This window comes from Oreochromis niloticus, linkage group LG5, assembly GCF_001858045.2.
Source record: "Oreochromis niloticus isolate F11D_XX linkage group LG5, O_niloticus_UMD_NMBU, whole genome shotgun sequence".
Lineage (NCBI taxonomy): Eukaryota > Metazoa > Chordata > Actinopteri > Cichliformes > Cichlidae > Oreochromis > Oreochromis niloticus.
The window spans coordinates 33,425,640-33,437,716 of record NC_031970.2 but is presented as its reverse complement, the minus strand read 5'-3'; the positions used below and the strand labels follow the sequence as shown (position 1 = coordinate 33,437,716).

The window sequence follows — 12,077 nt, the reverse complement described above, 5'->3', positions numbered from 1 at the left end:
ATAAAATAGCAAAATTAGGTAAAAGTAATTTTATATTTATGAATGTAAAAAGTGCGTCTTTGGGGAAATGTCTTTATTAAATCATTCAAAATGTTTATCTTTTGGGTTTATCTGTGTTTGTTTATGTTTATATAAAAAAAATCTCTTTAAATGTTTTATAACTCAATACATTGATATACTGTACTTATTGGCATAGAAAGTCTACTTAAAACCATCAAGGTTATAACAGTTAATTAAAAACTTAAAAACTCAAACTAGGTGAGAAAAACAATTTAGTTAAAAGAAAATAGATGAAAACTAACTGAAATTCAGTGTTCTTCAATGAAACAAAAATAAAGCGAGTATGTCTTTGGTTTCAGTTTTTGTTAGTTTGGTTGAACTTGTCAGTTCCGGTTTGGAAAGGCTTTGGTGTTTCTGTTTCTGGAGACTGGGATGTCTGCACAGCATGAAGCCTTGTGTCTACATTGTGAACTTACTATAAACATATTAAATCTTAATGCAATAAATACTTCATGTTATATAAAAAAGTTATGGTCCTGTCATTTTGAACCCTATGTTTTAGACTTTGAATTCAGGGTTATTATTAAATTCTCTGTTTGATGATGTTTTCCTAGCGTTTGCTGTTTAGAGTTCATATAATCTAGCTTTTCTTTACTTCTGTAACTGTCAGTTTCATATTTAGCTTTGCGTTTTCCTTTGTCTTGGCTTCTATTTATTATTTCATTTTATATCCAGTTCATCGTCTCATTCAGTGTTTAGTTTTTAGTTTTTGTTACATTGTTGTTACATTCTATCCTGTTTTTTTTCCAGTGTAGAGTTCATACTAGCTGCATCATTCAATTAGTTTAGCCTAGCCTCCCAAATGTCTCGTTGTAATTTTTTGTGAAGGCTTCATTTCTGTCTCATGTTACTTCCTGTTTAAATTAGATAATAATTAATGAGGAAGTAAAACTGAAATGACTATCAACATTAGTTTCCCAGGTGTCTCCGCTCTGCCACATTCATATATATAGTTGCTGTCTTCCTTTGTCGTTTGTCAAGTTCTCTGTGTACTAAACCTGTGCTGTTTTCTCTGTTTGCTATTCCTAATATGCATTTGTTTAAGATACTTTGATTCTGCAGTCTGGTTTTGTTTTGGAATTTCATGGACTTCATACGGCGCCTGAATAAAGGTTTGTTTTTTGTTCATGAAGTTCTGTGTCAAGAGTTTGATTTTGGTTCTTTTTGGCACCTTATGCTAAAAATAAATTAACACTTAAACTAAGCATTTTCAAATGATTAAAACAAAATCGAAATATTGGAAATCCACATTAGAAACAATCTGAAACTAAGTTTTAAACATAAACCTAAAACAATATTAATATTAACACATATTAATATTCATGACCAGTGGTCATTAATGTAAATCAAAGCAAGCCTTTATTTCTAATCATAGGTTATTATAATTGAGTCAAACATTAATATTAAAGCTAGTATAGCATGTAAGTCATGTTAAAAAAAGCCTAAAGTGTGCGGTGTGATTAGAAGTGATTCTGCCTACTTAAATGTCATTTTTTTTATTACATCAAATCATCTATCATTATTGGGAAAATTATATTAAATGTCCTTTATGACATTCTCATATTTTTCAGCATTACTTAAGAATATGGTAAGGAACATGCTTCTGGGATAGAAGCCTACAATTAGATTACTTGCTGAGAATGACCTTTCATCTGAAGTGGCTTGATAAGGCCAGCCTTAAGCATTAGGTCCACATGTAAAAGGACAGGCTGAAATTAGCAGAGGAGGAGATAATTAACCTTTGAATTTCATTCGTGTTCTTTGAAACAAAGTTTTTTGGGAGGTACCAACAATAGCCATGTTGGCTTGCTGCTATGGGTATGACCTGTACAAATTCTAAAGAGCGCTGCACTAAATCAGCCAAGCGATTCTGGCTTTCCTGTTATATCAAAGAAGCTGCAGTTTTGTTTTGTTTTTATAACAAAGGACCACAGAAATGGAAATCTGTTATCAAACTAAACATTCAAGAAAAACACTAATGGTTTGCCTTTGTAGAACATGAGATGCTTCATGATTATTTCCTATTGCATTTATAATGTGCACTGAATATGCATATGCATGCAACACTGCAAAATCACAGTTTTGGGGGAATGTGGTCTTAAAATTGAAACTGCAATAATTTGTCAGCATTGAAATAAACCCTGCTTTGCTCCAAAGGTTGGAGTTATAGACTGAGACCCAGCAGAATGATGAAGAAACAAAGTACAAGTACACAGCACATACTTTAGGAAATGAATAAGTAAATCAGTGACTACATACTGCCCAAAATACTGACTTTAACTAATTTAGTTATGTGTAATTTTTCCAAAACATTACATGGATAAATAAACCTTTAATCTTATATATATTTCAGTTACATTTTACTCAAATGACTGATTTGATGTTTGAGGGTGAAGAATCATTTTTGAGTGTACCCCAACAGTCTATAAATTCTATGACAAAACAGTAGAACCTTTTTAACTGACTAACCAGTGTTCTTATATGCGGTTAACTGGTATAAGTGTGAGCTCACCATCACTGCGGAGCACAAGTGGAGTGGGTGGGCCCTGGACACGGGTCTTGGTGACGGTGTTGGTCACCACACAAGTGTAGTTGCCAACATCTGAGGGCTCCACTTTAGCAATGTACAGATTCCCTGTCTCCTGGGAGATGAAGCGACGCGTATCCTGCTTCACAAATGTCGGGTACTCATTGAAGATCCAGGAAAATACCAGATCTGTGGATAAGGATAAAAAAATATATTTAAATGCAGGAAGGGTCATGAAAAGGGTAAAGGGAACTGAGATTTTTATGGTTGATGTGGCTGCAGTGTGAAATAAGCTTGAGACCACCTCTGGGGAGTGAAAATGGTGACTAAGTTATATCATGCTAAGGTGAAAATTGCTGTCAGGATCCGTGAGAGGTTGAAAACAAATGTAATTATCTGGATTCACTTTAATGACCATTTTTCATGTTGATTAGGTCTGAATATGCAAATAGGGATTTGGGAGATGGGGTTTGTGTTGTCATGAATAATTACTGCTCCCTAGGCACCCTACTAGAATTCACAAAGGAGTTTACAAAGATGGCAAAAAAGTAGATAGGGACAATAATAAGCAGAAAATGAAAAGAAATTATAAAAAACAAAAAACAAAATAAAAACCCAAACAAACAAAAAAAGGGAAAAAAACTCTTTAGTCCAGATAAGCCAGGCAACTGCCTTCAAGAAACTTCAGTCCAACTAGAAGGATTGTACCAAAAAGAATTACTCTGAAAGCCAGGAAACGTTTCATTTAGCATTCAACAATTTCTCTAAACATAAGTTTAGAAATTCCAGTTATTATTACTTCCAGGAAGTTTATCCATAAATGACAATGCCTGTGATTGAACAGTGAGAAACACACCATTTGACCAGTTTGTGTTATACTGTGATGATCAAGTTTTCCTTTAGTAAAGGAAGTGCAAGCTAAAAATAGTTAAACTACTACTTTAATCACATTTAGTGTTAGCAGCAGTGCTAACTGCTAAACACATTTGTCAAGATCAAAATTAATCGATTATACGCCCTTAAAGCAACATGCTTCTCTATCTATTTATATATACACACACATTCTCATTTTGCTATCTTAGTGAGGACATCTAATTGGCATAATGCTTTCCCTAGCTGCTTACCCTAACCATTATAACCCTGACATTAAAACCACATTTTGAGCCTCAAAAATGCCTTCAAACTCGTGATGTGTGTCCTCACAAGTACAGTAGAATGCCACTTTCTGGTCCTCACAAGGATGCCTAAACAGGTACACACACACACACACACACACACACACACACACACACACACACACACACACACACACACACACACACACACACAATGCATACATGTGGGAGCCAGTCAAGTACTGCAGTGCCTCATGGTAAGAGCTTACAACCGGGTCACAAAATCACAAAGCTAACCAAAAATCAAAACACTGCAATCATGATGCAAAAGGTTTCACGTGGATGCAGGAGTCATCGTTGCTACGTCATTCTGGGAAAGCACCTGTAAGGGTGCTGTAATCAATATATATACCTATAAGCATGCAGGTGTCAGCTGCTCCCTGTAACGCCATGCTGGAGGTTTTGAAGGTAAGTGAGGCACACATTTCCAGGTCATGAGATCCAAGAGTTTGCAAACAAATAATTGCTTATAATAATACCAAGGATTACTTTGAGCAGTTAGCTTTGAGTCCATTCATACGAGCCAGCCTTAAATTCAGAGACATCAGCGCTGCTTGTTTCTACACAACCTCTGAGAAAGGGGTGAAACTGAAGCTCATTTTAATGAGACTTATCTTACCGTTAAAAAGCCAGATCAAGACAAAGGACTTTACTTCAGGCACTTATCTGCTTCATTAGGCCTCTGATTTGACATTATGGGAAGTTTTAAAGAAAGAGAAATATTAGAAAAAGCAATGGTCTTGACAAGTGTTGAGGAGTTATTAAAAATGATAATAATTACTCCTAATAATAATTAATGGCTGGATGTTACAGTAGATTAAATTAAGTAATTGTGAGACTCCAGCAACCTGGTCAGTAATCTAATTTAGTGCGAAACAGTGCTTAAATTGAGACAAATGCTCAGCAGAAAACATGTAAACAACAAGCATCCTGAGGAACAAAACCCAGCATATACACTGTGGTCACTCCTACTGGGACCGTAATTCATCCACTGACATCATCTCTACTGCTGGTTTCACAGAGAAACCAGACACGCAATTAGAAATGAATGCTGAGTGTTGCTATGGCATCTAAAATGAGCCCGAGCATTATACGTACCCCATACACGAGCAGTTTGTCACAAACAACGTTTCCCAAAGCGTGCCTCTATTTATCTTTCAGCAGCCGATTTGAATGAATATAGAATCTATTGATATCAGTGGGTGAGGATTGAGACTTAAGTCACTTTATTGATGTCAGCTCATCAAATCTGAATGTTGTGATATAATCTGCTGTTGTGGAGTTCCCCAGTCAGCATTACAGACAGCCATGCACTATTCTCCTGCTGCGCTTAATCAAACTCCACCACTTGTTAACGGACTGGCAATTAAACAAAACACCCTTAGAGGAACCCTTCCCTTCACCTCCTCTAGCTGCTTGGCCATTTATCACAGCAGGCCCGCATACTCCTGCTGGCTGTAAGGAGCAGGTACTGTACCGATCAGTGCCATTTGAGGTTTGGGCTTAGGCTCTGGCCGCTGTGTGCACGCAGAGCCGAGCACAGACCGATGGCACAGCAGAGATCCGTGGGGACGAGGGACACTTCAAGGCAGGATAAGGCATGTTGTTTGTGTTTGTTTCCTCTCCAGTGCTTTTGGACTATGGCTGCACCTGCTCTCGCTCTATGTTTAAAACCCATATGACTACATGGCACAACATGAGCCGGAGAATACCGCAGAGAGCACAAACATAATGAGATGTCTCACACAGCTGGCCGAACGGTCTTCACAAAATCATCCAGGGCATTGATTTTATGGGTTACACAACACTCTGATATAAAAACAGGACATCTTCAAGACAAATTGTTGACGAAATCCAGCTGCTCTGCAGAATTGCTATTACTACCATGCTAAAAGTATTCAGACTGCAGCCTTTACACAAGAACTGAGTTGTTTTAGATTTAAATTTGAAAAGTGATGTTGAAAACACTATTTCAAAGCTGAATGCATTAAGAAAGTTTAATGTTGAAAAAATTGATTTCTACAAGAGCTCAATTTGGTATGTCAAGGAAAAAAGAAACTCATTTTAACTTCCAAAACATGATCCACCGGAGAGGGGATTGCAGAAGTCCCAAAAGAGTTTTTTGTGGTTCCCCTCTGGGTTAAAGATCACTTTGCATGAGTCACAATGAATAAAGCTGCTTCGCTCACACAAAGAGATCCAGGAGCAGCTTCAAAGGACAGGCCTCACTGAATATTCAAAGAGCGAACAAGACGAGGAAGTCAAACACGCCCGTCTCTTTGCACAGATTTGCCATTATGGAAAGACGGAGCACGAAGACAAAGACGGTGGGCAGTAATCACCCAGCAGGTCTATCATTCTTTATGATGAGCTGAAAGAAAACTACTTCATCAAGTTGTGGCATTATGGATGGACAGTTATACTGTGCTGCGTGTGTATCTCAGCAGATATGCTTCAGAGAAGGTGGTTTCATAAAGATAAGCACATAAAATGCATATGCTCTAAAAATTCTGCATCAGAATGCAGCATAAATATAACAACAATACTAAAAGTGCATTTTCTATTAAGTGTGATTAAGAGATTTAATAAAGTAGTAGCTGTGTCATCTACACTGACTGATTCTGCCTGAGGTTTCTTCTTGTTAAAAGGTGTTTTTCCTTCCTACTATCGCCAAGTGCTTGCTCATAGGGGTGCGTCGAATTGTTGGGGATTTCTCTGTATTACTGTAGGTCTCTACCTTTCCCATGTACTGCAGGATGCCTTGATGCAACTGTTATTGTGATTTGGTACCATATAAGGGAGTCACTGTAGTCCTGTGTCAGTCAAAAGATGTTGAGTGTAATTAAGCAGCCAAGCTCAGTTCTTAGTAGGAACTGTGTGTCAAGCACCATATAGCTTCAGGAGCACTGCTTCATTTAACATTGACGGAGTAACTGAACAGGAACACTGGCCAGATGTCTCTCGTGCCACAGCAGCCTCAGTCATGGTGGCCGGTTGCTAGCTAAACTTACTGCTCAGCTATAAAAACACACTGCACATGCATAACAGCCAGCACCACTAACTTAACATCTTGAAGGAGAATCCCACAAGTCTTTGCTTTCTGTCACAAAGGCATAGTCCAGGAGTCCATCACACTTGGAACACTACAGTCCTTTTTTTCAGCATCTTTATTTTGAGAAATGATACTGCAGATTTAATTTAATTTAATTTGCATTAAATCAACAGCAACTGTTTCTGTAACATGAAATCACTTCATGTGTCATGTAAACTCATTTGACTGGGTAAAAACCTTCTTGCTGTGAGATGACAGCATTTCTTTCATTTGGCCTAAATAAAATAAAAGAAGATAACCTCTTAAAAAGAGTATGGTTAATAGTTTACATAATGTCGTTCTGTATCGAGTGGAACACAAAGCATCTGCAGTACAACAACTATGCAAAGATGTACTGTTACTGCTTGGAAACATACACATATTTTCGCTCTACGATACGCAGCTACCTTAAAATCTTAGCTTCTTCCTCCTGTTTTGTTTTCCATGATTTATTCTCAACTTCATTTTTGCGTCTCCTTTTGTAACTTGTAATAATAGTTATAATAATAGTTTTCCTGCTCTCCTCTGTTCCCTGTGTTGTTAAGCCTACACTTCTATGTTAAGCGTTCCCTCATTTTGTTACTTCCTGTCTTATTTTGGTAGCTCCTGTTTCTTTTCTCTTGTTTCCCTGTCTCGTCATCTTGGGTCTCATAGTTGGTGTTCTATTGTAGCTCTATACTCCATTATGTATTCCATATGTATGTAGTGGTGAGATAGTCTCTCAATCAGAGAACCAAGGTTACAATGTAACACACATTTGCCATCTTCCTAATTATTAAGTGTGCATTTGTTTATCACGTCACACTGTGCTGCTGTCTTCCCTCACGTGTCTTCTGGTTTGGTTTGGATTTTTGAATTTTCTACTTGCCTGAATAAAGCTTTTTTCCCCAGTTTTTTAAATTACATCTACCAAGGTTAGGTTTTGGTAGCATTTGTGTATGTGCAAGCATGTCATGATAGTTCAAAAACTAGTTTATAAATTCTGTTAAAACTGTGTAGGGATGTAGCGTGGGGTCATGTTAGTAATCAAATAAAATTTCACTAAAATTTGTCAGTGACTCAAGGTCAACTTGAGTCACTGAGAGAAAGCCTTGTAACTTAGAAACTATGATTCCCATATAGTATGTATTGTCATATAAAACATGCAGAAATTATGGTATAAGGATTTAAAATATCATGTTACATTTGACCTTTGACCTCTCCTTCAAGGTCACGAGATTGATTTGAAGGTAAAAGTGACAGTAATGCTATCTAGAGCTATTTAAACCTGTGATTGTCACTGCCATTGTTTGTATTGATAACATATAAGCATTTGAGAATTCTAAATAACACCTTATTAATATTATTATTAATAATATGTTTATGCACATTATTTATGCACAGTAATTGTAAATTGTAATGTATATAAAAGGCTATAGCCATTTGAATACATAATAATTTTGGATACATGTACAATGTTCCTAAAAAGGTATAATATCCTTTTAGGCAAACAAAATAAACTTATGATAAAAAAATAAAATATAGAAAATGCAATACTACTCCTTTAAAAGTAAATACTGCCCAGAGATTGAGTTCAAGTGCTTCTTATTCAACGAGTCTGCGTCTGGGTCTTTATATTGTAGCTGCCCTTTAGTTTCCATATACAGTGAAAAAAACATAGCCATCAAAGGACGTATGCATAATGAATTCTGCCACTCAAAGCTATGCTTCAAACCAAGTCATTAGAAATGCATTCAATTTTCTATTAAGGCTTTGTCCAGTCAAACTCCAGTGAAATGAAAGGCGTGTGCACTTGTGCTAACAGCTGATTTGAGGTAGAAAAAGGACATGCAGCAAATGACAACTGAACAAATTTGCAGAGGAGTAAATAAATGCAACGGCTGTTAGATTCAGTGACGTCAGCCAGTCACTAAAAAAAAAAGGTAGCCATGTTTTTGGTTTCATGTAATGTGATTAATTTCTCCACAACACAGGCCCCGGCCTGCTTCTCATCCTCCTGCTGTTGCCCCAAGCCTGCACTGACACTGTCCCTGGGGGTGGGGGTGGAGGCGGGAGTGTTAGGCATCCTGCTATCCTGCTTATCCTGCTAAAAGCAATTCATATTAATTTGAACACAGACGACAATATTTACGACAAGCTTGAACAACCAAAGATCTCGCTCCTTTTTTTTTTTTTGCCGGAAAACAAAGCACCCATCTGTCAATAAAGAAAGACTTAAGGAGTTTTACTGTTACATCAGTATGGTTTGGCATCATAATGTATGATCAGCACCAGTAGCCTCATCACTTCATATCAATAATAGATGTAAGGGCACGCTGTGACAACAAGATGCATTTTTAATTGCCCAATTACAAAGCTGTGGGATGTGAGCATACTGCAAAAAAAAGAAGGCAAAAATTTACAACAAAACAGCACGCAGTTGTCCTTTTCCAGGATGAATAATTCTCTGATTACAAGCGTCACGCACACGGTATTACATACTGAGTAGGAGGGGTTGCTGGGTATGTGTCAAACTGGGTAAAAAAAAAAAAACCCACACTGAGCTAGTACAACATGATCTACTTTTTTTCTAAAGTACTTCGTGAGCTGATGAGAGGAGGGCGCATGCAGCCAAACAACACGGCTGCACAATCCACACGAGGAAAGCCCCCGAATCAGCCGTGAAAACAAACGTACAATTTATTCCTGTTAGAATCTACGCGCTCACTGATTTAGGAGAGCATCTTCAGCACACAGACAAGCAAAAATAAAGGAAACCCGAGAGACGCCTTCCACTGTTAGACTACTGTCATCCCACGTTGTGTAACTGAGTGCAGTACTCCCATATCTGCTCCAGGCTCCGAGAATCCTCTGATCCACTGTTTCCTTTACAGGACCGGACAGGATGCACATGCTCAGCGCTCTCGAAGCCTCGGGTGGGAGGAAAAACAGGACAAAAGACACACACACACAGACACAACTACTCTTGGAATAGACACAAGTGATTTCAGTCTTGAGTGCCCCTTAAAGGTCTCCCCCCATTAGAAAATAGAGGTCAGCAGCATTAGGTCCACGACTAAACACAGTAATTGTGTAGTACAAAGAGCGCGTTTGGGTCACACTGGCAGCCCATTAATGCGGTCTGCTTTGAAAAAGACAGAATCTGACAGCCTCTCAGCCCTTCTTGTTTCCTCTGATCCACACTGACAGACAGAAGGGGAACCGGACTGCACATTTGGGAGAAACAAACATCGCAGCAGCGGCTCGGTCTAAAAAGAAGCCGGCGCTGTAACCAGGTTGTGTTAATCCATTCTCCTTCCTTGAACTCTGCAGAAAGCAATTACCATAGATTCCTGCCATGCTCTGACACTGGCCTGTCAGATGGGGAGCGAACGTGTGGATGCAGTGTTGAGGCAGTGTGGAGGCAGCACCCCACTCTGCCTTTGTGCTGCAGTCTGGTCTGGCAGGGTGTGTCGTGCCTGATTCTGCACTCAGCCCCCATTTCCCTGTCTTCCTATGGCTGATTGTAAGTGCAGGTAGCATGTTTGATGACACGTTGGAAGACACGCAGCGGAAAATAATTGCTGCTCCTGCTCAAGTCCTTGTTGTTTGATGTGGTTTTGGAAGCCAGGTCTTCTCGTATTGCAGATTCAAGACGCTCATAGTTCATATATCACGAGTCCTACAGTCATTTTCCTCAACCTAAATTTAATTATTTTTCATTTAGTTGGCAAAAAATACTATGACTCAAGTTAAAATCCACTAAACCTTTAATAGTTTATTCAGTCTTTAGTGTTCACTCACTGGCCACTTTGTTAGGTACACAGGTTTGACTGCTGGTAAATGCAAATCACATGTTGTCAGCACGGTCAAGACAACCAGCTGAAGTTTGAACCAATGGTCACATTACACAGACAGAAAGAGAAATTTATACTGTGGAAACTGAACTCCTACAGCTCTGCACTCATTTCTTTATAGTTTGATTCCAAGAAGCCAGAATTTCTGGTTATTCTTTAAAGTGATCTTTAGTTACAAACACAGAAAAACTGTTAACAGATTTTGACCCATCATGCAGTATCATCTGGAAAGCGTCTGTTTGGCAACGGCTTCATTTTTAAGCGCGACAATGATCCCAAACAGCCTGCTAATGCAGTAAAAGCATACCTGGTAGAAAAACACTCAACGGAACACTTTCAGTCATTGATCGGCGTCCCGAGAGCCCAGGCCTCAACATTATTGAAGCATTATTGTGTGGGATCATCTTGAGAGAGAACGCAACAAAAGGCAGCCAACATCCAAAGAAGAGCTTTGAGTGTCCTTCAAGAACGATCCTTAAAAAAAATCACATCAAAGCTTGTCTAAGAGAGCTCAGGCTGTGTTGAAGAATAAAGGTGGTCATACCAAATATGCACTTTCAAACTAATTTGAATGTTTTTGCCTTCTATCATGTTCAGGTTTCCTCGCTGCACCTATATCCCATGTTCCTCGCAAAATATAAAGAAATAAGGGGTGGCTTGATAATTTACACCTGTACCTGCTGTCTGCACAGTACTGTATCTGTACTACGGTAACCAAGTGTTGCAGGGAATCACTGGACGTTCTGCTGTCACAGACTCTCATTAGCCTCACACCTGATGCTCTCTCTTACAAGCTGAGAACAGAAGAACAGGCATGCACGCCACATCCTCCATGTTCGCGTTTCTTTTCTTTCTTGTCTTCTCTTTGCTTCACTGCCATACATTCTTACTCCCCTTCCTCTTCCATGGGGGGGTTGCCGCGCCTATAAAATGTTTATTTCAGCAGGTTCCTCCATGCTCGCAAATTGCTGCAACGCTGCTGTGCTCAAGTTCTATAAATATGTTTTACAATACTCAAACTCAGGACTTACAGCTGTGGACTTTTGCCTGCTTGCTGTTTTGCAACAAGGCAGACTACTCTGCATGTGATAACTTGCAAATTGTAAACAGTTGTAGTCATTTGCCCAAATTTCCTAAAACATCTGAAAATGCTAACAAAGAATGAGAAATGCTCTTTCTGATGTCCACAAGTAGCAGAGTGTTTGGAAGGATTTTACATAGGGGTCAAATTTCCATCAACCCCTGCTGTGTATACATTGCATGATACAAACTGATAATTAGATGGATTCTATGTATGTGTTGCATTAATGTGTTGGATATTTATTTCATTTTTCCTCTGTTTTGCTTTTCTCACCTACTGTTGACTAAATAAAGGACGATTACAAGTG

The 12,077-nt window shown here is 38.6% G+C and overlaps 1 protein-coding gene across 3 annotated transcripts in view; it reads right to left on the bottom strand.

The window, feature by feature from the left end:
- The window catches only part of cntn4 (contactin 4), a 194,323-nt gene that overhangs the window by 91,873 nt on the left and 90,373 nt on the right, over positions 1 to 12,077 (bottom strand). For all 3 annotated transcript variants that reach the window (XM_025907489.1, XM_005450133.4, XM_005450135.4), the window contains one exon: positions 2,573 to 2,776. In XM_025907489.1, the coding sequence (XP_025763274.1) occupies positions 2,573 to 2,776 (204 nt within the window). The remainder of the gene's footprint in view (positions 1 to 2,572; positions 2,777 to 12,077) is intronic.